The 26,312-nt window shown below is 49.3% G+C and overlaps 1 protein-coding gene across 1 annotated transcript in view; it reads left to right on the top strand.

Annotated features, from left to right (window-relative positions):
- The window catches only part of ubxn1 (UBX domain protein 1), a 38,387-nt gene that overhangs the window by 509 nt on the left and 11,566 nt on the right, over positions 1-26,312 (top strand). Inside the window, exons 2-6 of the mRNA XM_063036192.1 lie at positions 11,083-11,169; positions 11,906-11,959; positions 15,165-15,280; positions 16,588-16,654; positions 20,862-21,053. Of these exons, the coding sequence (XP_062892262.1) occupies positions 11,111-11,169; positions 11,906-11,959; positions 15,165-15,280; positions 16,588-16,654; positions 20,862-21,053 (488 nt within the window). The 5' untranslated portion in view covers positions 11,083-11,110. The remainder of the gene's footprint in view (positions 1-11,082; positions 11,170-11,905; positions 11,960-15,164; positions 15,281-16,587; positions 16,655-20,861; positions 21,054-26,312) is intronic.

Below are 26,312 nucleotides of genomic sequence, written 5' to 3'. Positions count from 1 at the left end.
GAAGTTTATTCTGCTGTGTTTTGAATCCTTGAGTCAACCATTGCTGGATGTGAACTGTTTTGAGTCATAGGACAGGGAGCTGTAATTAAAATTACCGTGCCGCTGTCTGGTATTGTATGAATTGTTCCAGTCAGTTCCTTTCTGATTTAAGGCGGTGGGAAATTCAAAGTTCAAAGCGAAATTTATTATCAGAGTACATACATGTCACCACATACAACCCTGAGATTCATTTTCCTGCCGGCCAACTCAGCAAATCTATAGAATAGTAACTGTAAACAGGATCAATGAAAGATCAACCAGAGTGAGGAGACAACAAACTGGGCAAATGCAAATATAAATAAATAGCAATAAATTAGGAGAACATGAGATGAAGAGTCCTTAAAGTGAGATTATTGGTTGTGGGAACATCTCAGTGGATGGGCAAGTTGAGTGTGGTTATCCCCTTTTGTTCAAGAGCCTGATGGTTGAGGGGCAGGAACTGTTCTTGAACCTGGTGGTGCGAGTCCTGAGGCTCTCATACCTTAACTGAAATATATATTAGTCAACCTAAATAGGCATCCGTTAGTCTCGTGAGACCATGGGCTTGCGCCTTGAAAGGTTTCCAGGGCGCAGGCCTGGGCAAGGTCGTCTGGAAGACCGGCCATGCTGCAGGTCTCCCCTCTCCACACCACCGATGTTGTCCAAGGGAAGGGCACTAGGGCCGATACAGCTTGGCACCGGTGTCGTCGCAGAGCAATATGTGGTTAAGTGCCTTGCTCAAGGACACAACACGTTGCCTCGGCTGAGGCTCGAACTAGCGACCTTCAGACCACTAGACCGACGCCTTAACCACTTGGCCACGCGCCAACACAAATAAACCTAACCTAAACAAATTAACCTAAGTAACCTAGTTAACCTAAATAAATTAACCTCAATAAATACTGCAAAAAGAAAGTGGTGAGGTAGTGTTCATGGATTCAATGACCACTCAGACATCAAATGGCACAGGGGAAGAAGCTGTTCCTGAATCATTGAGTGTGTGCCTTCATGTTCTTGTACCTCCTCCTCCCTGATGGTAGCGATGAGAAGAGGGCATGTCCTGGGTGATGGGCCCTTAATGATGGACACCGCCATTTCTTTTGAGGTATCGCTCCTTGAAGATGTCCTGGTTGCTACGGAGGCTGGTGCCCATGATGGAGCTGACTGAGTTTACAACTCTGCACAGCTTATTTCGATCCTGTGGACCAGTCCTTTCCCCACACCAGAAGATGATGCAGCCAGTTAGAATGCTCCCCATGGTACACCTGTAGAGATTTGCCAGTCATACCAAATTTCCTCAAACTCCTAATGAAATATAGCCCCGGTCATCCTTTCGTTGTATGTTGGGACCAGGATCGATCCTCAGAGATCTTGACACCCAGGAACTTGAAATTGCTCACTCTCTCCACTTCTGATCCCTCTACGAGGACTGGTGTGTGCTTCCTAGTCTTGCCCTTTCAACTCTTTGGTCTTATTGATGTTGAGACTTCGTCCACTACCCAGAGCATGAGGTATTGTATTCCGTTCTGGTTGCCTCACTATAGGAAGGCCGTGGAAGCTTCAGAGGGGGTGCAGCGGAGATTCACCAGGATGCTGCCTGGATTAGAGAGCAAGTCTTATAAGGAGAGGTTGAGCGAGCGAGAACTTTTCTCTTTGGTGACAAGGAGGATGAGAGGAGACTTGATAAGGGGAATAGAAAGAGTGGACAGCCAGATCTTTTTTCCCCAGGGTGGAAATGGTTGATACAGTGGGTGGGGAGCATAAATTTAAGGTATTTGGAGGAAAGATGGGGGGGGGGGATGTCAGAGGTAGGTTTTTTTTTAACACAGAGTGATGGGTGTGTGGGATGCTCTGCCAAGGATGGTGGTCGAGGCAGATACATTAAGGACATGTAAGAGACTTTTAGATAGGTACGTGGAATGATAGAAAAATGGATGAATATGTGGGAGGGAAGGATTAGAGGTTGACATGTTCCTGATTGGTAAGGGCGTCAAAGTTTCTGGGGAGAAATCAGGAGAGTGGGGTTGAGAGGGAAGGTAAATCAGCATTGATAGCTTGGAAGAACAGACTTGATGGGCTGAATGGCCTAATTCTGCTGCTACGTCTTATGGTCTTGATGTGTTGCGTCTCTTGCACTGCTCTTACTCACCCAGGCTACTCTAAAAACACACATTCCAAACCCATAACCTCTGTTCAGGACGTCAAGAATATCAGGAGCAAGGGACCTTCTCGTGTTCCACACCATCCTGACTTGGAATTGGATAAGTGAATGCACTCAAAATACTGGAGGAGGTCAGCGGGTCCGGCAGCACCCATGGAGGGAGGCGGGCAGTCGTCATCTCGAGTCGAGACCCACCAGCTGGACCGATGAAGCGTTCCCATTTCAGTCCGTGGCCGCCTCTACTGTCGCAATGAGGCCACGCTCAGGTTGGTGGGGCAATGCCTGGTATTCCGTTTGGGCAGCCTCCAACCTGATGGCACGAGCCTCGACTTCTCGAACTTCCGGTGATGTCCCCCCTCTCTTCCTCTCCCATTCCCCATCCCCTTTTCCCTCTCCTTGCCTGCCCATCACCTCTGTCTGGTGCTCCTCCACCTTCTCTCTCTTCCATGTCCTCTCCTATTAGATTCCCCCTTCTCCAGCCCTGTATCCCTCTCACCAATCGACCTCTCCCCGTTTCACCTATCACCTTGTGTTTCTCCCTCCCCTCTCCTCTCCCCTCTCCTCTCCCACCACATTACTCTGAATCCTCTTTTTTTTTTCTCTCCAGTCCTGCTAAAAGGTCCCGGCCCGAAACGTAGACTGTTTACCCTTTCCCGTAGATGCTGCCTGGCCTGCTGAGTTCCTCCAGCATTTTGTATGCGTTGCTGATGAAGGGTCGCCGTCTTATTCTTCTGGCTTCTAATGGCATTTGGCAGGCCAGCTTACAAGTGCATTCCCACCACCAACTAGACCGGCGTGCGCTGTAGAGAATTGGGGAAATAAAACCCCTACTAGTTCTTTGTCAAACGAAAACCCAAAATTACCCCCAAAAAGCCCTATAGATTGTAAGAAATGAAAGACGATACAGTGGATTAATTTAAAGTCACTCCCATAACTTAGAACATTTTTAAATGAAAACATCAAAGGTAGCAGTGAAGCCTGCATTTGATTTCTCTCAACCCAGAGTGATGTTTTCCACAAGATATAAGGAATAATTACGCATAGTATGCTAGATTCTAAGATGAGTCAGTATAATCCCTTCTCTCCTTGATTTGCTCCCTTCTCCCATCAACACAACATAAACTGAATCTGTGGAATTCTCTGCCCAATTTACCTCAGTAAATATATTTAAGATAAAGTTGGACAGATTTTTGCACAGTAGGGGAATTAAGGGTTAAGGGGAAAACACAGGTAGGTGGAGATGAGTCCATGGTCAGATCAGCCATGATCTTACTGAATGGCGGAGCAGGATCGACGGGCCAGGTGGCCGACTCCTGCTCCTATTTCTTACATGCTTATGAAAACAGACTTGGGATGCTGAGTTTCTCTAGCTCCTTTGCGTATCGATCCAGATTTCCACCACCTGCGATCTCTTGTGTCTCCATTTGAAAAAAAATATTGCCTGTTCCAAGGCATCACTCGGCCAAAGTAACATGGGTGGCCCATCACCAGAAACAATAGTGATCTCGTCCATCATTTTTATAAGTCCAGAAGCCATAGGAGAAGAAGTTAGGCCATTTGCCCCATTTGTCCGTTCATGGTTGACTTGCCCCCCTTTCAACCCCATTCTCCTGTCTTCTCTCCGTAACCTTTGACAGCTTTAACAAACAAAAATTTTATCAACCTCCACTTTAAGAAACAAAAACTTATCAACCTCCACTTTAAGAAACAAAAATTTATCAACCTCCACTTTAAGAAACAAAAATTTATCAACCTCCACTTTAAATATAACCCGTGACTTGGCCTCCACAGCTTGTCTGCGGCAATGAATTCCACAGATTCACCACCCTCTCGTTAAAGAAATTCATCCTCATCTCTGCTCTAAGGGGATGTCCTACTCTTTCAGGGGCTTCCACCCTGGGGTCCACGAACCCCTCAGTTAATGGTAAGGGTCCATGGTGTTAAAAAAGGTTGGGAAATCACTGTTCTATTCTGAGGTTGTCCCCTTTGGTCGCAGACAACTCCCACTGTTGGAAATATCCTCTCCAAGTCCACTCTATCTAAACCTTTCAGCTTTCTATTAGGCATAACGGCAGAATTAGGCCATTCAGCGCATTGAGTCTTCTCTACCATTCCCAGATCACACTTGGCCCCATACGCCGGACTTCTTGCCATATCCTTTGATGCCCTGACTGATCAGGAAGCGATCAACTTCCGCCTTAGATATACGCACGGACTTGGCCTCCGCCGCCGTCTGTGGCAGAGCATTCCGCAGAGTCACCCTTAGAGTTCTTCCTTACCTCTGTTCTAAAGGGTCGCCCCTCAATTCTGAGGCTGTGCCCTCTGGTTCGAGATGCCCCCACCCAGAGGAAACATCTTCTCCACATCCACCCTATTTAGTCCTTTCAACATTCGGTAGGTTTCAATGAGATCCCCATGCATTTTTCTAAGTTCCAGTGAGTGCCAAATGCTCCCCCTATCTTAACCCCTTCATTCCCGGATCCTCCTCTGGACTCCCTCCAATGACAACATGTCCTTTTCTGAGATAAGGGGCTAAATCTGTTGACAATATTCCAAGTGCGGTCTGACTAGTGTCTCATAAAGCTTCAGCGTTATCTCAGCAGCACACACAAATTGCCGGAGGAACTCAGCAGGCCAGGCAGCATCTGTCGGAACAAACTACAGTCGACATTTTGGGCTGAGACCCTTCGGCAGCCCTGCTGGGTCCTGCCCGAACAGTCTCGGCCCGAAATGTCGTCTGTACTTTTTTCCCATAGATGCTGGCTGGCCTGCTGAGGTCCTCCAGCATTTTGTGTGTGTTGCTTTGGATTTCCAGTATTTGCAGATTTTCTCAGCGTCATCTCCTTGAATTAAATGCCAACATTGCATTTGCCGCCTTTACCACAGACTCAACCTGTAAATTAACCTTCCGGAAGTATTGCACCGGACTATTTGGTAGGTTCCAACGAGATTCTTCTAAACTCCAGTGAGTCTGCGAGACCATGGATCTGCGCCTGGAAAGTCTTCACTCTAGGGCACAGGCCTGGGCAGGGTTGTATGGAAGACCGGCAGTTGCCCATGCTGCAAGTCTCCCCTCTCCACGCCACCGATGTTGTCCAAGGGAAGGGCGTTAGGACCCATACAGCTTGGCACCAGTGTCATCACAGAGCAATGTGTGATTAAGCGCAAGGACACAACACGTTCCCTTGGCTGGGGCTCGAACTCATGACCTTCAGGTAGCTAGTCCAATGCCTTAACCACTTGGCCACGTGCCCACACTAACTCCAGTTAGTACAGGCCAGACAATCATCATATGTTAACTCTATCTTTCTTGGAAACCTTGGTTGAACCCTCTGCAATGCCAGCAGTTCCTTCCTTAGATAAAGGGCCCAAAACTGCTTACCAAGTGTGGTTTGACCAGAACTTTATAAACCCTCAGCATTGCATCCTTGCTTATATATTCTAGTCCTCTCGAAATGAATGTGAACGTTGCATTTGGCTGAAACAAAGGAAAAGAGTGGACTATGTCACCAACGCGTATGGTTTATTTTAAAAGGTAGCTTGCTCAGTCAACCATTTTCTGCCCCCCCCCCTTTTTTTTCTTATATTTGCATGTTCCGTCCGGCTCAGCACATCCCAGTAGGCCAGACCGTGTAACGTCACCCAGATTTCGCAGCATTAGCTCTCCATGAAAGATGCTGCATGCTCTCACAATATTTAACATCAAATTGTGAATAGTCAGGTCAGCAGAAAAGGTGCACTGTCACTGCAGGATTTGTACGTGTCCGGGTCAAAGAAGTGGGCAGGATAAATTACTGCAGACACGACGAACTGCCCTGCAAACTGCCTTTTCCAATAGCTCCGTTCTGGAAAGTGCCGTAGTACTATTAAAACAAAAAACTTCACACCACCTTAGAAGTTTCTTCCCCCCAGGTAGTTAATCTGATCAACCATACTAGACAGCTCCCCACAACCCCCTCTTTTACCACAGTCACTGCACTGAAAACAATTTAAATCGCGTTTTATAATGCAGTTCATATTGTAAAATACAAGCTGGTTCAGGTTGTGTGTCCTTTATCCAAAATGCTTGGGGCCAGATGTGTTTCAGATTTCGGATTTTGGAATTTTTGCATCTATATTTTGTGGGGACGGGACCCATAAACACAAAATCGATTTGCATTGCATATCCAGCTTGTGTACGGTCAGAGAGAAGCTTACAGAGTGAACGGTCTGCAGCCAGAGCACAGCCTGACGTGATGGAGCTGGGTGTCGGAGATATTTCAATTACCAGGTTCGGTTCCGCAATTGGCTTCGTACCGGCCATCGATTTCAGGCAGCTGCCTGTTCCACAGCAACTACAATGGGGAAGGGGTGTAGCTTTATATAACATTTTAAATAATTTTGTTCATGAAACAACCACCTTCAATTTTCAGTTCGTCGTGATAGATTTTTGATAGCTTCATGATGGGCATACTGTTAAGCGGCATATGTTCACTCTGCTGATAAATCCACTCTCTCGATACGCGATCGAGATCTTCGCTTCTCGCTTTATGCCATATTTTTCCATTTCTTTACATTACATATGTGAGGTCAGTTCTCAGAATTATTTGTGGTGCACAGAGCGCTGTGCATCGCCTGGGAACCTTCCCAGTGCCTAGTGGAATTTTCCAGTTGTGATGTCATGTCAGCGCTCAAAAAAAAAAATTCGGATTTCGGAGGTTTTCTGATTTTGGAATTTAGAATAAGGGGTATTCAACCTGTATTTATGCACATTTTATTCTATATCAATAATCCCTAATTTTATTTTTATAGAATTATTTATGGTTGTTGAATATTGTTTACTGATACATGACAGGCCAACACACCACAGCAAATTCCTAACACATGCAAATATTCACTCAGTGGCTACTTTGTTAGGTATACCTGCTCGTTAATGGAAATATCTCATCAGCCAATTGTGTGGCAGCAACTCAATTCTTAAAAGCACGCAGACACGGCCAAGAGGTTCAGTTGTTGTTCAGAATGGGAGAAGAAATGCGGATCTGAGTGACTTTGACCGTGGAATGATTGTTGGTGCCAGATGGGGTGGTTTGAGTAGCTCAGAAACTGCTGATCTCCTGGGATTTTCACGCACAACAGTCTCTAGAGTTTCCAGAGAATGGTGCGAAAATGAAAAAAAAACACTTCACTGAGCTGTGGGCGAAACATCAGAAGGAAACCCAGGTGGTCATGGTGAGAATGAACAAACTCCTTACAGGCGGTGGTGGGTATTGAACCCCGATCAGCGATCGCTGGTGCTGTAAGGCATTACGCTTACCGCTGCACTACCATGCTGTGCGCCTCAAAAGTCTGCAACCTCTCACCGCATTAGATCACATTTCTTCCCCCATTCTGATGTTCGGACTGAACAACAGCTGAACCTCCTGACCGTGTCTGCATGCTTTTGTGCATTGGCTTGCTGCCACGTGATTGGCTGGTTAGATATTTGCATGAGGTGTACCCTAATAAAGTGGCCCCCGAATGTATATGATCTCGGGGGGGCGGGGGGAACAGAGCAGGATGCGTCCAACAGAGGAAGAGTTTTGAGTGCGGGGAGATAGTCACGAGATCAGAGGGCGGAGACACTCCGCAGCCTCTGGCAGCTATATCGCTGGGACTATCTAAGGCTACGTCCACACTAGACCGGATAAATGCATAACTGAAGCTTTTTCTCTTCGTTTTGGCCCTCCGTCCACACTGAAATGGTGTTTTCCTCCCCCGGAAAACGGAGCTTTTCAAAAACGCTCTCCGGAGTGAATAAAACTGAAAACGACTAATGGCCGGTGTAGTGTGCACGGGGTAACCGGCTCGCTTTAAAAACGCTGTCATGACGTGCCGGAACAGTTGGTGGCAGTGCCGCATTTCATTGTTTTCCTGAACGCAACCTCCAACACCACAACAACAATGGCGGACAGTTTCGTGAGGGTCTACGTTAATTTCAACCCCCCACACAACCTAACAATTTCAGAACAGACGGCAATGAGACTAAAGCCAGAAGAGTTAGAAATGTACTCACCAAGTACTTTGATCCGTAACTTACTGAATACTGAATAAATAAGTATTCTCACTTTGCCCTGTTTTCTGTCCTTGCTTGTATGGGGGTGGTTTACCTATTTATACAAGCACTGTACGTCTCTGACAACTGATGTCTAACAGCCTAATGTAACATTGCATGAAAATACAAGATAACACTGATGCAGACATGTTTTATACATTTAACAAAGTGCTTTATTAATGTATTCCAATCTTCCGTCCGTGGACTCACTTTACACCGCACGCTGTCGGAGCAGTGCTGCCAGGATAATCAAGGAGACGACCCACCCAGCCAACACACTTTTCGTCCCTCTTCCCTCCGGGAGAAGGCTCAGGAGCTTGAAGACTCGTACGGCCAGATTTGGGAACAGCTTCTTTCCAACTGTGATAAGACTGCTGAGCGGATCCTGACCCGGATCTGGGCCGTACCCTCCAAATATTCAGACCTGCCTCTCAGTTTTTTTGCACTACCTTACTTCCCATTTTTCTATTTTCTATTTATGATTTATAATTTAAATTTTTAATAATTACTAATTTTAACTATTTTTAATATTTAATATTTGTAATCCAGGGAGTGTGAACCGCAGAATCAAATATCGCTGTGATGATTGTACGTTCTAGTACCAATTGTTTGGCGACAATAAAGTATAAAATATTGCTTGTGAAAACATTCAATAAATGCAATTGTCGCTACTTCCAAAATGTCATTTTTAAGTAGTAGCTTATGTTTGGCATTGACTTGAAAATGTTAAGGCCAAAAAAGGAAAATTGTAAGTTTCACTTTTACTCAGGTAAAAATAAAATCACTTTTGCCCAGTAACTCATTTTATTGCACATGTTAAATACAGCAAAATAATACAGAAAGACATGGCAAAAGTAAAGGAAAACAAATGAGGTAACAGCAAATTTCACTTTTGCCCAGTAACAAGCCTTATTGCATTTAGTTATAGCTGTCGTCCCTTTCATCAGTGAAGAGACTATGGCTGTAGGAAATGTTTCCAGGGTGACCCCTCTGTGGGAGTGGGGAAGGTGTTGGTGGGGCCACCTGGGGGCGTCAGTGTGTCCGTATGAGTAGCTATTGTAGTGGCTGTGAGGCTGGTATTGTGGCAGTGAAAAGTACTGCGGGGGGGGGGGGAGCCATCATATTCCTCATCATTGCAAATCCCTCTGCAACAGAGTTAGTCAGTTTTTCTATGTTTGTCATCAGCCGGGTCATACTGTCCGTGAACTCCCTGTCGGTTGCCTCCATACGCTGCAGTACTTTTTTTTTTAGTTTTAAGTCCTCCTGTGCGCGAGCCAACAGCTGTCCTGTCGTTTGGCAATTTCCTCTTAAGTTTTTCTAGTCTGTAACTGGACAAACGTGCACCAAGTCTTTCACGGTGAGATTCCACACCAAACATGTCGCAGCCATCACCTGTTGCTTGGTCCAAACTGTCGGAGTTGGGCGGGTGAATTCTGTAGATGTGTCCTGCGCTTGCCCAGTAGGAGGAGATTCGCCCAAATACCCGTTTTAATGTGGACGGAGGGACTTTCAAAAATGCCTGGTGTGGACGCCTATCATTTTTACGCAAAACCGGCGTTTTCAAAATTATCCGGTCCAGTGTGGACGCAGCCTAAAGATGAAGCAGGAAGATCAGGGAATTGGGATTGTGGGGAGCTATCACAAAAGAGATGAGGCTGGAGATGATCACGTTGAATGGTGTACTCTTGCTCCTGGTTTGCTCAAGTTCTTTTGCTCTAAACCTGTAAGTGCAGGAGCAGAAGGCGTGGATCGGAGGAGGTTCTTAGATCCTTTGCGAGGTGAGGGTGGTAATAAAGAAGGGGTAACTGTGATGAAAAAAAAATCTTGCTGTGTAAAGCGACACACACATAATGCTGGAGGTACTCAGTAGGTCATGCAGCATCTATGGAGGGGAATGTTTCAGGCTGAGACCCTTCATCATCTTCGCCTGAAACTTTGGCTATTTGTTCTCCTCCACAGATGCCCAATCCTGATGAAGGGTCTCAGAACATGACAGTACAGCACAGGAACAGGCTGTTCGTCCCACAGTGTTGTGCTGTACCAGCTAAAAAGCAAAGTCAAAAACACTCAAACACTAATCTCTCCTACCCTCACCATGTCCATAGCCCTGCATCTTCCTTGCATTCATGTGCCTATCTGAACGTCTCTTAAAAGCTGCTAATGTATTTGCCTCTATCACCACACCAAGCAGCGCATTCCAGTCAACCACCGCTCTCTGAGTAAAACAACCTACCCCTCACATCCCCCTTTGAACCTACCCCCCTCTTACCTTCAATGCATGCCCTCTGGTATTATACGTTTCAACCCTGGGAAACAGATACTCCCTGTCTACTCTGATAGAGGTTTATAATCTATAGTGGGGTACGCGATAATCCAGATATGGCCTCACCAGAGTTTTATAAAGTTGCAACAGAATCTCCTGAGTTTCGAACTCAATGCCTCAACTTATGGAATGAAAGCAAGCATTGCATAAGCTGCCTTACCAACTTTACCAAAACCATGCTGCTCTCCCTAATTAGGCAATGGGTTTCCAAACGCTGATATATTCCTGCCCCTAAGAATTTTCTCCGGCAATTTCCCTACACTGACGTGAGGCTCACCGGTCTTTAGTTCCCAGAAATGGTGACTGGTAGTTCCCATCTTTTGATGCTGCCTGACCTGCCGAGTTCCTCCAGCGTTTTGTGTGTGTCTGCGGTCTGTGAAGCAGGACTAAATGGAGACGGTTTTCAATAATAACGACACAGGCAGGGTCGGACAACTATACTCTCTCTCACCCCTTGTCAAATCCCAGCTCAAGTGGTAAACCTCTTGTGGTTCTTTTACTTCACAGAATATCATCTTGGTCCAAACGCGAGCTGATGGCTGAAATGACAGCGTTGGAATCCATGATGGAGATGGGGTTCTCCCGGAACAGGGCGTAAGTCCTCTCAGTCTTGGATAAGTTGGAAAGGCAGGGGCGTGAACATCCGTCTCGTGCTGGGTTGGTTGGTTTGCTTCTGGAATTCTTCCTTCCGACTGTCCAGCTACAATTCTGTGCAAAATTCTTGGGCGTGTATCTATCGCTAGGGTGCCTCAACTTTGATTAGTTTCTGTAAGCTGGATAAACTTTGCACAGTACCGTCCTTGTCAACGTGGAGTGGAGGGCGAGTTTGTAAATCTGGCAGGAACAAAGTCTGTTGGGAATGGCGAGGGTGGAGAACGGCAGGTGGGATGTGGGGTGGGTGGCAGAGAAGGAGTGCCAGGGGTAGGGACACAACCCCTCCCACCCTGAGATACCAGGCAAGGTCATTTTGATTCCAAACGTTTGGTTTGTTGCTCATTACAGAATGTCTGCCTGGTGCTTCTTGCTCCCTCCCATCTCCCTTCCCCTCTTCCCAACCTTGATTCCCCTCTCCCTGCCCCTTCCCACTCTCCCACAGCAGGGACCCGTACCAGAATCAGGTTTACCATCGCTGGCATATGTTATTTTCGACCTGCTGCCCATCTCTGGGTCTGCATTGCCGCAGAAACGTGAGGCTGCAGAGGAAAGCGAAGCTAGAAAACGTATGGGGGGAATGGATCAGACCGGGACGGGAATCGGTCGTCGGAATTCAGAGCAGGACCGACAAAGGTTGAACTGTATTTTAAATCCGTTGCTCCTGTTTCTTTTCCAGGGAAAAGGCCTTGGCGCTTTCGGGGAATCAAGGCATCGAGAAAGCCATGGACTGGTATGGAAATATTGTTTGTGAGTCTTGCCCTGACTCGGAATCGCATCTCCACAATGCCAGTCAGTGATTACCTCTCCCTCCTCGTGCACACAATACTCCAAATAAGGCCTCGCCGAAGTGTTATACAACTTCAACGTAACATCCCATCTCCTGTTCTCAGTGCTCTGATTTAGAATCAGAATCAGGTTTATTATCATCGGCACGTGTAGTGAAATTTGTTAACTTAGCAGCAGCAGTTCAATGCAATACATAGTATAGAAGATGAACAAAAATAAATAAATCTATCAATTACAATATACGTATATTGAATGTTAAAAATCGTGCAAAAAACCAGAAATAATATATATTGAAAAAGTAGAGAGGTAGTGTTCATGGGTTCAAGTCCATTCAGAAATCAGATGGCAGAGGGGAAGAATCTGTTCCTGAATCACTGACTGTGTGCCTTCAGGCCAATGTGCCGAAAGTTCTCTATGACCCTACCTAACTGTGACACCACTTGCAAGAGGTTATGGATCTGTTAGATTTTTTTAAATATTTTAATGAAATGTCCTTTTTATTTATATGGTCATTCAACCATACATGAATACAGCCAAACGAGACAGTATTACTCCAGGGCCAAGGTGCAAAACACAGTACCGACAGTCACACACAGCACAAAGCACACATAAGATAACAGTAAAAAAAAATCCGCGCAAAAATATAGTCCAGACCCTGAGTTCACGACTGCCGCAGAAATCTGCAGTTGAGCACAATGCAGCTAGTCTTCTGCTGAGCAAACACTGGGGCGGGGGCAGCAGTTTTCCAGGGGAGAATAAAAGCAAGAATAGGCCACTCTGCCCACAAAGCTTGTCCTATCCTTCGATACGATCACAGCTGACCTGTCCCAGGCCATAACTCCTCTGAACCAGACTTGGGTTTACTATCACTGACATTTGCCGTGAAGTTTGTTGTTTTGCAGCTGCAGTGCAGGGCAATACATTTTTTTTTCAAAATGCCGTAAGTTACAATAGGAAATATAAAAAAAAGCTAGTATTGCAAAATAGAGTGGATTCAGAAATCTGATGGTGGAGGGGAAGAATCTGCTCCTAAAACATTGAGGGTGTGTTATTTCAGGCTCCTGTGCCTCCTCCCTGATGGTAGTAATGAGAAGAGGGCACGTCCTGGATGGAGAGAGTCCTGAATGATGGATGCTGTTAAAAGTGTCCGTGATGGTTGGGCGGCTGGTGCCCCTGACTGTATAATCTCCTGCAGCTTTTTTTTTTCCAATCCTGGGCATTGGCGCCTCCTTCTGAAAGTTCCACATACTCTCAGTTCCCCAGTTGTTCAAAAACTCACCGAACATCTTTTTAAGCACCCCCACCCCTGTAATCTACCCTCTTTGGGGTAGAGAATTCCAGACACTGGTCACTCTCTGCATGAATGAATTCCTGTGCTCTGTTGGTCCCTGCGTTCGAATGTTCCCTCCCTCCCTCTGGCTGGATGCTGCCCGAGGACGGTGCCAGAGTCCTGGATCTAGGGAAGGTTTAATCAAAGCGGTTTGCAGATTGGACTCTGTAGTTCCCATTATGATGTGTTTCTGGTGTCCAGTCACTCCTTTTTTTACTGCTATCTTGGGCGATTTTGATCGGGGCAGCCTGCAGACAGCGCTAGATCGAACGGATCTGAATATGCCTGGACCCTTCCGATTTTCCGTTTTACATTCTGTGTTTCTCGATCTTTTTCTTTTTTGCCGTTGGCGCAATTTTTTTTGCCCGCGGTGTGGGTGTTTGATGTTTTCCTTTGAACAGGGCTCCAAGGTTTTTCTTTTGTTTCGTGACTGTCTGTGAGGAAGATGAATCTCAGGGTTGTGTACTGCATCCATGCTTTGATAAATAATGTACTTTGGAACTTTGAAATGGCTATCCCTTGCCCCGTTGCGCAGTGTACAAGGTCCATCCCTGAAGCTGGGTGAAGACTCGGTCACTGAGACCCAACGAGATGCTTATTATACATCATAACGAGCATTTCATGTTCCTGTCGACGTGCGTCAAATTACGAGGGGTCTGGCTGGAGTGAGTGAGATGACACAGAGGGATAGCTGCAGTGACCCGGATTCAATCCTCATTTCTGTCGCTGTCTGTGTCGAGTTTGCACGTGTCTTGCTGTGACCACACGCATTTCCGCCCCCCCACAAGTACTCTCCCACATTCCAAAGACGGGACGGGATGGGTAGGTGGGTTGCTCTCCACTGTAATCAGCCATGATGGAATAGCAGAGCACAGTGGGCTGAATGGCCTAATTCTGCTCCTATGTCTTACGATCTTAAATTGCCCCTAGTGTGTGAGTAGAAGAACCGGGCGGGATGAGTGGATGGGAATGTAGGGAGAATGAAGTTTGATTGATGTAAGATCTAAAGGTTCATCTATTGTGAAAGTACGTGTGCATATGCAACTCTGAGATTCATCTTCTCCAGGTAGCCATGAAACGAAGAAAAACCACAGGAGTCGTTCAAAGAAAAACATCAATGCCCCCTGCACAAAAAAAACTTATAAATCATCCCAAATTTAAAGCACAATGGCAACAAGAGCATCAACAACCCCCCCCCCCCAGCAGAAAAACAAATCGGGTGAACTGCCAGACCATCTAAACCCAATTCCACCCTCCTCCCCCCCCCGCAGAAAAACAACCTTATAAATCACGCCAAGGTTAATTTGGTCAGATGGCAACAAAAAAGCAGAATATAAAAGACAAAAAAACTGAAAACCAGTCCCACCCAATGTATAAATCGCAACATCCTCCAGACAGAGGAAAATCCCTCGAACGCAGAGGCAAAGCAGCGAGGGAGATGGGCTGTCATACGCAGACATCTTTTCCACCACCATCGAGCGTAATTGAGTGATTATCAGAATAGACCAGATGGGCTGATTGGCCTTTTCCTCCTGTAGCTCTTTACTACTCTATATCACCCCTGTCATGTTCTTGCCTACTCAGTCAGCATATCTATACCCCTTCTTAAATCCTATCTACATCCCGTCTGCTCACAATCTCACCCAGCCCACATCGTCGCAGAGATGGGGAGGGAGCGAGGAGACCTCGGAGGGATTTAACCTTTGTGCTAGGATGGGGAATTGCGGTGGGCTGGCGAGCACCTTGGGTGAGGCGAGGGGGTGCACGAGCCGCCGACCGTTGGTGGCTTGCGCCAATGTTGCCCCGTTTGCCTTCTCAGGTTAATAGAGCACGAGGACGACCCTAATCTGGACGATCCGTATGTCCCTCCGCAGGGCAACGTCCTGGGAACGACGGAGAAAACGGAAACTGAGGAGGAGGACTTGAACATTGAAGGCAAGTACGAGTATGTCGGGAAGATTTTAATCGCTGGTGGAGCAATCTTAGAGTTGCAGCTGAAGGAGAGGTCATTTGGGCCACCAAAAAAAGATCGTACCTGCCACAAGCTGCTCCAATTTTTTGGACACATCGGAGTGCTGACGTTCATTTGGTATAACTGTTGAAGTCTTTTCTGACAAAATGTAGCGGCAAAAATTGATCTAAAATCAATGTTTGCTGCTTCGTTTAGTCAGCAAGGGTTTTGACAGTAATCTTTATTTTTCTTAGTTCATATTTTCTTCTCTCCTTGATTATCTTGTTAAAATCACTAAGTCCAGACGCTCTGATTATTGATTAGAGGGAATGGGTTTCTTCTTCCTTGCACTGAACTGTGTGGCAACTTCATTGGTCGCCTAACTTGGCCATCAGCCCACTTGGAGCACATCAAAGTTGCTGGTGAACGCAGCAGGCCAGGCAGCATCTCTAGGAAGAGGCACAGTCGACGTTTTGGGCCGAGACCCTTTGTCAGCCCATTCAGGGGCTGGTTGACTGGTTGGGTGGCACTTGCAGGCTGCCCCCAGCTCATCTGGTAGGGTTGCTGCCAGCATGCCAGGCTCATTCCTGACCTCGGTTGCCATGGCGCTTGCACGTTCTTCCTTGTGGCCGTGTGGTTTGTCTCCACCCCCACCCCCTGCTGTCGCTCACCTTCTCGCCACGTCCCATAACAAAACAACAATTAACTCTGAGTGGATCAATCACAAGCACACTTATTTTACTTGCAGCTAGGGGAGGCCACCGACGCACAAGGTGACAGCCTCGGAAACAGAGACCACATAGTCACTCCCTTATACTTAAGTGTGGCGGCTACCCAAGCCCCTATTCAAGGAATGGGTGCATTCTAGCCTGCTTAATCAAAGTATTTGGCATTCTTCTGAAGTTTGTCGAGGGCTCAGGTTCCTTCGGCATAATGTTGCATGAACTCTATTAGCAAAGCACTCTGGTGCAATGCAGGTTCCGTTTTGTTACTCCAAGTGAAGTACATTTCCACTCCCCCCCGGTGCTTTGATTCCCTCCCACATTCCAAAGACGTGCAAGTAGGTAGGTGAATTAATTGGCTGCTCTCTGTTGTTCTCAGTGTGAGGGCTCTAGATGTTTGTCGTCACTCAGTTGGGAAAGGGGCTGTTTCTGTCTATGACTCTGACAAGGTCACAGTCTGTGGCCTCTGTTGTAGAAGGGGAGTGTCTGGAAGTATTTCCTTCCTGTGCATCCCATTCCATCGTCAAGTGGACCCCCCACTCACTAACTGATCATATTCCTTCCTGCAGAAAATTCCGAGCAAGTTCGGCAGAACGCCGCGCTATCAGAAGAGGAGAAGAAGGAACAGCTAAGAAGGTAACTCTGCTCTGTACTAGCTATCTAATTCCGTCTGGACTGGAGGTCCTCTTTGCCAATGGCAGAGATCAGGATTGGCCCCCCCGAGCCCGTCACTCAGTCGGGCCAGCTGATGGTTACTCTGACCAAGGGTACAGGTAAAGCTGTATGATTCCCCGCAGTTCACGGGTATAGCTGAGACTCCACTGGGATTAACTTGAACTTCCAACTGGGGACTTGGATGGAATTGGATCACGTGATGGGATGTAGTTGTCATTAGCCAATACATCATTTCTTCCCCTAGCAGTTAATCTGATCAACCATTTTAGTTAGCTCCCCCTCATCTATTACCATGTCAGTGCTGTTTACATTATAAATATGTGCTAATATTTATGGATAAAGGCATGTTTTAATTCATTATCTGTACCTTAACCTCTGATTTTACTTTATATAATTCTTATTCTTTACAAAGCTCAAATGTTTTCTTTTTGTTACATGTCATGCCAGCACACCACAGCAAGTTCCTCATAAGTAAATGTTCACTCAGTGGCCATGTTATTAGGTACAGGACCGGAACCTGATGTGATCTTCTGCTGCTGTGGCCCATCCACTTTAAGGTTCATAAGGCCATAAGACACAGGAGCAGAAGTAGGCCATTCGGCCCATCGAGTCTGCTCCGCCATTCAGTCATGGGCTGATCCAATTCTTCCAGTCATCCCCGCTCCCCTGCCTTCACCCCATACCCTTTGATGCCCTGGCTAATCAAGAACCTATCTATCTCTGCTTTAAATACACCCAATGACTTGGCCTCCACAGCCGCTCGTGGCAACAAATTCCACAGATTTACCACCATCTGACTAAAGTAATTTCTCCGCATCTCTTTTCTAAATGGACGTCCTTCAGTTCTGAAGTCGTGCCCTCTTGTCCTAGACTCCCCTACCATGGGAAATAACTTTGCCATATCTAATCTGTTCTGGCCTTTTAATATTTGGAATGTTTCTATGAGATTATCTCCTCATTCTCTTTAACTCCAGGGAATATCATCCAAGAGCTGCCAGATTGTCCTCATTCGGTAACCCTTTCATTCCTGGTTTCATTATCGTGAATCTTCTCTGAACCCTCTCCAATGTCAGTATATCCTTTCTAAAATAAGGAGCCCAAAACTGCACACAATACTCCAAGTCTGGTTTCACGAGTGCCTTATAGAGCCTCAACATCACATCCGACGTGTTGTGCATTCAGAGATGCTCTTCTGCACACCTCTGTTGTAATGGGTGGTTATTTGAGTTACCGACTTGAACCAGTCTAGCCATTCTCCTCTGACCTCTCCCATTAAAAAGGCATTTTCGCCCATAGAACTGCCGCTCATTGGATTTTTTACTTTTCGCACCGTTCTCTGTAAACTCTTGAGACTGTTATGTGTGCAAATCCCAGGAGATCAGCAGTTTCAGAGATACTCAAACCATCCCATCTGGCATCAACAAATATTCCACGGTCAAAGTCACTCAGACCACATTTCTTCCCCTTTCCAATGTTTGATTAGAACAACAACTGAACCTCTTGACCGTGTCTGCATGCTTTGATGCATTGAGTTGCTGCCACGGGATTGGTCGATTAGATAATTGTGTTAATGAGCAGGTGCACAGCGTACCTAATAAAGTGGCCACTGAGTGTCACGGTGAATAAAGTTGATCCTTGATCCATTAATTTATTACTGGTGTGTTTCCGGATATTTTTAATCTCTCCCTCTCCCAGTCTTCCAAATTGTCTCATCAGTGTCCCTTGTACCTAAGAAAACCAAACGTGCCTGAATGATTGATGCCCTGTTGCATTCACCTCAATCATAAGCAAATGCTTTGAGAGGTTGGTTGAAGACTAACAGCATGCTACCACCCACACTGGACCCCCTACAATTCGCCTACCAACTGAACCGGTCTACCAATGATGTCATAGCCACAACACTACACACCGTTCTCACTCACCTGCAGAAAAGAGATGCACACGTTAGAATGCTGTTCCTGGACTACAGTTCAGCATTCAATACCATAATTCGCTCCAGACTTGACAGGAAGCTCGGAGACCTGGGCCTGCACCCCGCCTTGCGCAGCTGGATCCTAGACTTCCTGTCGGATCGCTGACGGGTGGTAAGGATGGGCTCCCTCACCTCTGCCCCTCTGACTCTCAGCAGAGGTGCCCCCCAGGGCTGTGTCCTGAGTCCCCTCCTCTACTCCCTTTACATCCACGCCTGTGCTGCCACACACAGCTCCAACCTGCTGAACAAATTCGCAGATGGCACGCGTTGATCGGCCTTATTTCTAGCGGTGACGAGACAGCCTACAGAGGGGAGGTTAACACCCTGACACAGTGGTGCCAAGATGATAACCTCAGTGTCCAAAAATCAAAAGAGCTGATCGTGGATGACAGGAGGAACAGAGACAGGCTCGGCCCGTTCAATATCAATGGGACTGCGGTTGAGAGTGTGAGTAGTTTCAAGTTCTCGGTATACACGTCACCGAAGATCTCACCTGGACTGTACACACCAGCTGTGAGGCAAAAAAAGCACAACAGCGTCTCTTCCACTTAAGGCGACTGAAGAAGTTTGGCATGAGCCCCCAAGTCCTCAAGATCTTCTACAGGGGCACCATTGAGAGCATCCTGACTGGCTGTATCACTGTCTGGTACGGGAACTGCACCAACCTTGATCTCTGGGCACTGCAGAGGGTGATGCGGACAGCCCAGAGCATCTGTGGATGTGAACTTCCCTCCATTGAGGACATTTACAGCAGCAGGTGCAGAAAGAAGGCCTGGAAGATCATCGGGGACCCCAGTCACCCCACCCAGAAACCGTTTCAGCTGCTTCTGTCTGGCAAACACTAGCACAGCATTAAAGCCGGAACCAACAGGCTGCAGGCCATTAGAGTTATAAATTCACATGCCCGTACACTGTGATAAAGTCATAATGGAAAGATTTTCACTCTCTCAAGTTGTGGGATGGATGCAAGATTTAAATAAACCCCTTCCCCCACGTGTCACTCTTCTCCCTTTCTCTATTCCCCTTTCTGGTTCACCTCTCACCCCTTCTTTTCTCCTCACCTGCCTCTTCAGCTCTGTAGTCCCCCTCTTCCGTGGTCCACTCTCCTCCTGTCAGATTCTTCCTCCTTCAGACCTTTAGCTTTACCCACCTATCACCTTTCAGCTTCTTCCTTCGTTCCCCCTCTCCTGCACCCACTCACTTGGTCTCACCTGCGAGGTTGTACACCTTCCCCTCCCTCCCAAACACCACCACCTTATTCTAGCTTCTTACCCCTTCCGTTCCTGTCCCGAGGAAGTGCCATGGGCCAAAACGTCGACTGTTCATAGCACAGTAACAGGCTCTTCAGCCCGTCTATTCCACACTAAACTGTTATTCTGACTGGTCCCATCAACCTGGACCTGGACCCCACCAGACCATACGCCTCCCATCCAAGTACTTATCCAAATTTCTCCAAAGCATTGAACTCAAACCCACACCGGCCACTTCGGGCAGCTCACTCCAGCTCCTCTGAGTGAAGGAGCTTCCCTGGCTACTGCTTGTGTTCTGCTGAACACAGCGGGCTTGCTGTGTTGGCGCCAGAACGAGATTTGTGCCCCCCCCCGCCCCCAGCATATCCTCAGTTTGTGTCAGCTGTTAACGCAAGTGACACATTTCACTGCGTGTTTCGACGTGCGTGTGATAAAGAAATGGATCCGAGTCTGAGAGTCCAGGGACTTGGGGGGTGGTCGGGGGACTGTCTTGTTCTGCTGTTGGTGTTTCGTGGCTGTTGTTCTTAAAATAGAAAAGAACAGAACTTCACTGTCATTGCTCAAGATGGTGAGATTGCGGTGCTACTCCAGTCCGTGCAAAATAGAGACTTGCGATGCATGCGGTTTGTCTCAATTTAAGACAAAATCCCGTGTTTGCATGCAGCGTGTTGTCGCTTGGGTTGTTCTGCCGAGCGTTGTGGGTAATGTTGATGCCAGAACGAGTGACGACCCACTTGCGGGCTGCCCCCAGCGCACCCCTGGGTTGATGATGCAAACGACGCATTTCACCGTGCGCGTGATAAATAAATCTGAATCTACCCGCCCCGTCGGCTTGCCTGCGCTTTATTTTGAGACGTGCTCCCTGCCCCCCACCCCCCCAACCCGGCGATTGGTAGGAAGGTCACCCGCTGGTCCGGCTGCCTGACGTGCGATCCGTTGTCCGCAGGCTGGAGGAGCTGATGAAGCGACGGCAGCTGGAGCGGGAGGAGCGCGAGAAGCGGGACGAGGTCAGCCGGGAGAAGCAGAGGCGGAAGCAAGGCCAGGAGCTCTCGATGATCCGGCAGAAGCTCCAGGAGGAGGAGATGAAGAAGGTCGCTGAGGAACGCCGAAGGGAGAAAATGGAAGACATCAAAGCCAGGTAACCAGAGCCACAGGCCCGGCTGAGCAGTGGGGTGGCGGGGCGAGAGGGGCACGGTTCCACACCCTTCTGCAGGACTAACCCCGCTTCGATTAACCTCTATGTATTCACCCTCACACAGGAGCGAGTCCTTGGGGAGTACTGGCACTTGGGGTGCAGAGTTAGATGTGTGAGAATGTGGAGTATATTGGCTGAGCTGCAACATGTGTCCATCTGTCCAGAACTTTGCCCTCTATCTAACTTGTTCTCTTCCAGCCCCCAGAGTGTGTGACGGGACGGTGCGGAGGGAGCTTCACTCTGTGTCTGATCCCGGGAGTGTGTGATGGGACGGTGCGGAGGGAGTTTCACTCTGTGTCTGACTCCAGGAGTGTGTGATGGGACGGTGCGGAGGGAGTTTCACTCTGTCTCTGACGCTGTGAGTGTGTGATGGGACGGTGTGGAGGGAGCTTCACTCTGTGTCCGACCCCTTTTTTTTTACAAAATTCTTTATTACAAATGTCGGTGCTATACAATATTTACAAACCCAGTGACTAACATATTTACTACACTACAAACAGACAATACATCTTAAACCAATATATTGCCATCCTCATCAATGATGGCATTTACACCCCGCGGAGCCCAACGGTCCCGGAACACCTCTACGGTCGCCGTGGACTGTGCGTATTCCTTTTCAATGTTCACCCGGGCACGAACATACCCCCTAAACATAGCCAGGCAGTCCGCCCGGGGAGAACCTCCTGCCACCCTTTTCCAGGAGCCACGGATGGTAATTTTCGCCAGCCCCAGGAGCAAGTTGACAAGGACATCCTCATCCCTCTGTGCCCCCCTCCTTACTGGATGACCATATATAAATAGGGTGGGACTGAAATGCAACCAGAAGGCGAGAAGCAGCCCACGCAAAAACGCGAAAAGGGGCTGCAGCCTCACACACTCCACGTACATGTGGTACACGGTCTCCTCCAGCCCGCAGAAGTGACACGCGGCTGGGAGATCCGTGTACAGACTAAAGAACTTATTGCAGGGCACCGCTTTATGCAGCACCCTCCAGCCGAGATCCCCAAGGTGCATGGGGAGGACTCCCTTGTAAAGGGACTTCCATTGGGGACCCCCCTCACCTCCAGGTGGAAAGACCGACCGCCATGGCGTGTCGGGACGGTGGACAAAGGCTAGGAAGTGGAGGGTGTGGAGCAGCAGCCCATAAAGGTACCTCCTGCCTGCATCCCTGAATGGGATTGTGGGTGTCGATGAAAGACGGCTCAAGTTGTGTGGATTCGTCTCTCGGGTAAGGCTGCGGGGCCTGGGCCCGACGAGCAGCTCAGCTTGAGTCGATCCACACACCTGAGCCGCACCGACATCCGCTGAGGCAGGGCAAGGGTCGGCCAGGACCCCGCCCTCTGCCAGAGGAGGGGATTCCCGGCCTGAGGCAACCATGTTCCAGACTCTCAGTAGGTCCTGATAGAAGCCGGGCAGCCTCTGCAAAGCAGCACGGCTGACGCCTGCCGGTGGTAGCTGCATATCTTCGTGAAGGCAGCAGCCCCTCCGGAGGAAGAAAGTCGCCAACACGTGCCACCTGGGAGGGCGCTCGGCGTACAGGAATCTCTGCAGAGTCCTGAGGCGGAGAGCCGCCAGTCGTGTGCGTACACACACCAGCGACTGTCCGCCCTCTCCTACTGGGAGACTCAGAACCGCTGCAGAGACCCAGTGTTTCCTGTTTCCCCAGAAGAAGTCCACCAGCTTCCTCTGCATTCTCGCAACAAAAGGGGCAGGGGGGGCCAAGGTGACCATCCGGTACCACAACATGGAGGCCACCAGCTGGTTTATGACCACCACCCTGCCTCGATAGGAAAGCACCCTGAGAAGGCCTGACCAGCGCCCTAGCCGGGCCATGACCTTTGTCTCCAGGTCCTGCCAGTTCGCCAGCCAGGTCTCCCCAGAAGGACTCAGGTAGACTCCCAGATAGAGAAGACGTCTGGTGCTCCACTCAAAAGCTCTCATCTCCTCCGGCAGGGAGTCCACCTGCCACTGGCCTACTAAGAGTCCGGAACATTTCGCCCAGTTGATCCTGCCGGAGGATGCCGCCGAGAAAACATCTTGGCACTCGCGCATCCTCCGCAGGTCACAGGGGTCTGTCATCATGAGGAGTACGTCATCGGCGTAGGCCGAGAGGACAACCCTCATGTCCGGTTCGCGCAGAACCAGACCTGTCAGCCTTCGCCGAAGAAGGCCGAGGAATGGCTCGACACAGATTGCATACAGTTGACCGGACATGGGGCACCCTTGACGCACTCCTCTTCGGAAGTGGATAGGTCCTGTCAGTGATCCGTTGATCTTAACTAGGCACTCTGCGGCAGAGTACAGGAGCCGAACTCGGGCCACAAAGTGTGGTCCGAGCCCAAAAGCCTGCAGGGTGCCCAGCAGGAAACTGTGGTCCACCCGGTCAAACGCCTTCTCCTGGTCAAGAGAAAGAAACGCTGCCGGGGTCCCAGTCTCCTGGAGCAGGTGGATCAGGTCCCGTACTAGGTGGACATTGTCCTGGATGGAGCGGCCCGGGACCGTGTAAGATTGGTCAGGATGGACCACCTGTCCAATTACCGAACCCAGACGGTTGGCCATTGCCCGGGCGAAGATCTTGTAGTCCGCGCACAAGAGGGAGACCGGCCGCCAGTTCTTTAGCAGGCGGAGGTCTCCCTTCTTGGGCAGTAGGACCACAACAGCTCTTCGCCATGAGAGGGGCATTTCTCCGGTGGCTAGGCTCTCCCCTAGGACAAGGCTGTAATCATCCCCCAGGACATCCCAAAAAGCCTGATAAAACTCAACACTCAGTCCATCCAAACCAGGGGACTTGCCCCTCCGGAGTTGCCGAAGGGCAGTGGACAGCTCCTCCCGAGTCAGGGGGGCATCCAGACGCACTGCATCCTCTGGACTGACCTTAGGCAAATCCTTCCAGACCTCATTGCACGCCTCCGCATTTGACGGATCAGGCGAGAATAAGGACCGATAGAATGAACGGACCTCGTTGTTAATTCCATCAGGGTCCGTGATGGAGGAGCCATCGGCAGCCAGCAATTCCACTAGCTGCTTTTGAACTCCCCGCCACCTCTCCAACGAGTAGAAGAAGGGTGAGCCACGGTCCAAATCCTGCAGCATTTGGATCCGTGACCTCACGTACGCACCTCGGGACTGCTGAAGCTGCAAGTCCCTTAGTGCGTCCTTCTTCTCCTGGTATTCCTGCCACAGCTGCTGGTCTCCAGTGGTCGGACCGAGGCGGGACTCCAGGTCAAGCAACGCTCTCTCAAGCCGCTCAATCTCAGAGCCCCGCCCTTTGGTCGACCCCCTAGTGTACTCCCGACATAAAAACCGGATGTGGGCTTTGCCCACATCCCACCATAGCCGTAGGGAGCAGAACTCTCTCCGCCTCTCCTTCCAGGAGACCCAGAACGCTCGGAACGAATCCCGGAAACGGCTGTCCTCCAGCAGCCGGTTGTTAAAATGCCAATACCCGGATCCCACCCGAGGGTGTAGTGGAATAAATTCCATCCACACAAGGTGATGATCCGAGCACGACACTGGCCGCATGGAGGACGCCGACACGCGGGAGGCGTAGGCCCGAGAGATGTAAATGCGGTCTATCCTGGAACCTCCTTCTCTAGACCTTCTCGAGAAGGCGCTAGAGTTGGGGTGAAAATTCCGCCAGCTGTCCACCAAGTCAAAGGAGCCGACTAGCTCCTTTAACTTTTTTGCTGATGCTGGGTCGCGTTGGAGGCCCGAACGGTCCTCCGCCTCGAGGGTACAATTGAAATCTCCCCCGAGGATTACGCAGTCCCCAGGATCGATGGAGCTCAGCAGGGTGGACAGCTGACAGAATAGGCGCGTCTGCATCACACCGCGCCTGGGAGCGTACACATTGATAAAATGCAATGGTACGCCATCCAGGCGCACAACCAGGTGGAGCAGACGGCCGGGCACAACGTCTTGGACTCTTTCAATTACTGGCTGGAAGGTCGGGGCCAACAGGATCGCCACCCCGCTAGAAATGGAGCTGAGGTGGCTCATGTAGACCCTGCCCTGCCACTCTAGGAGCCAAGCAGACTCGTCCCCAGGGATGGTATGGGTTTCCTGCAGGAAACTCACCGTATACCGCCCATCCCTGAGGACTGAGAGATTGTTATGCCTGCGAAGAGGACCCCTGCTGCCGTTTACATTGAGAGTAGCTATGGTAAGCTTCATGGCGGGAACACTCTAGGTCTCAGCAGCTGCGCCCATTTCGGTGAGAGCGGAGGCGCCTTCCACCACACTGTCCGGAAAGAAAGCAAGGATACCTTTTGCTTTCCGGGCTCGAGCGGTACCAGCAACACCCTGTGACCCACCATCCCCCGTAGGAGCGAGGCTGCTTCTCCCTCTGATGTCCCTTACTAGGTCATCCAGGAAAGATTTTAGTTGCCGTCTGTCGTTCCCCACCACCGCATTCCTCTTTCCCTTTCCCTTTCGTCTGAGGATGACTCGCAGGGACCTCACCAGCCTCGGCATGCTGGGCCAGCGAAGCGAGGCTAGCTGAGGCCGGTGCTTGGCACCCTCAGAGGTGAGAATGAAATGCTTAATTTCCTCTACAGGTATCAATGGGGATTTCTCAGGAGGGGTGAGGATGTCCATTGTTTCACTATCGAAAGAGTCCCCCTCCAACCCGTCACTGCAGACAGAATCCCCATCGGCCTCCCCGCATGTTCCAATAGATGGCTGCGCCTGCGACCCACACCGCGCAGCGGGCACCTCGCTCTTACCTGCCTTCTCCACCGTCGCATCAGCCTCATCCACATTTGCGACAGTGGAGAGACAATCCCCAGGGACTCCCTGCAAGTCATTTATTGCTGGGGTCGATGTGCACAGAATATCGTCCTCCCTAGGGGGCAGGCATAGAGGGGAACCCGGCACCTTTGGTCCAAGGGATTCATAAGCCGCCTGGTGCTGAGAATGAGAGAGCTTTGCCTCGTCTCCTCTTACACTATTCGGTACACTGGCCTCCAGAGAGGCGCTGTCTTGTAGGTCCTGGGTGGAGGCCTCCAGGGCTGCCTCATTTGTGCAAACAGGCCTATCACAAGCTTTTTGCACAACCACACCATCTACCCCAGGACTGGTGGCTACATCTGAGGACTCAGGTTTAGAACCAACCCCTACCCGGATTCCCACCCCTTCCTGGGACTCCCCCGCATCTACATCCCCTGCCCTCTTGCGGGAACGTTCCCTTCTCCTCTTCACGCT

Source organism: Mobula hypostoma, chromosome 30 (assembly GCF_963921235.1).
Source record: "Mobula hypostoma chromosome 30, sMobHyp1.1, whole genome shotgun sequence".
NCBI lineage: Eukaryota > Metazoa > Chordata > Chondrichthyes > Myliobatiformes > Myliobatidae > Mobula > Mobula hypostoma.
Note: the sequence above shows the minus strand (reverse complement) of the source record. Positions and strands in the feature narration are given on the sequence as shown.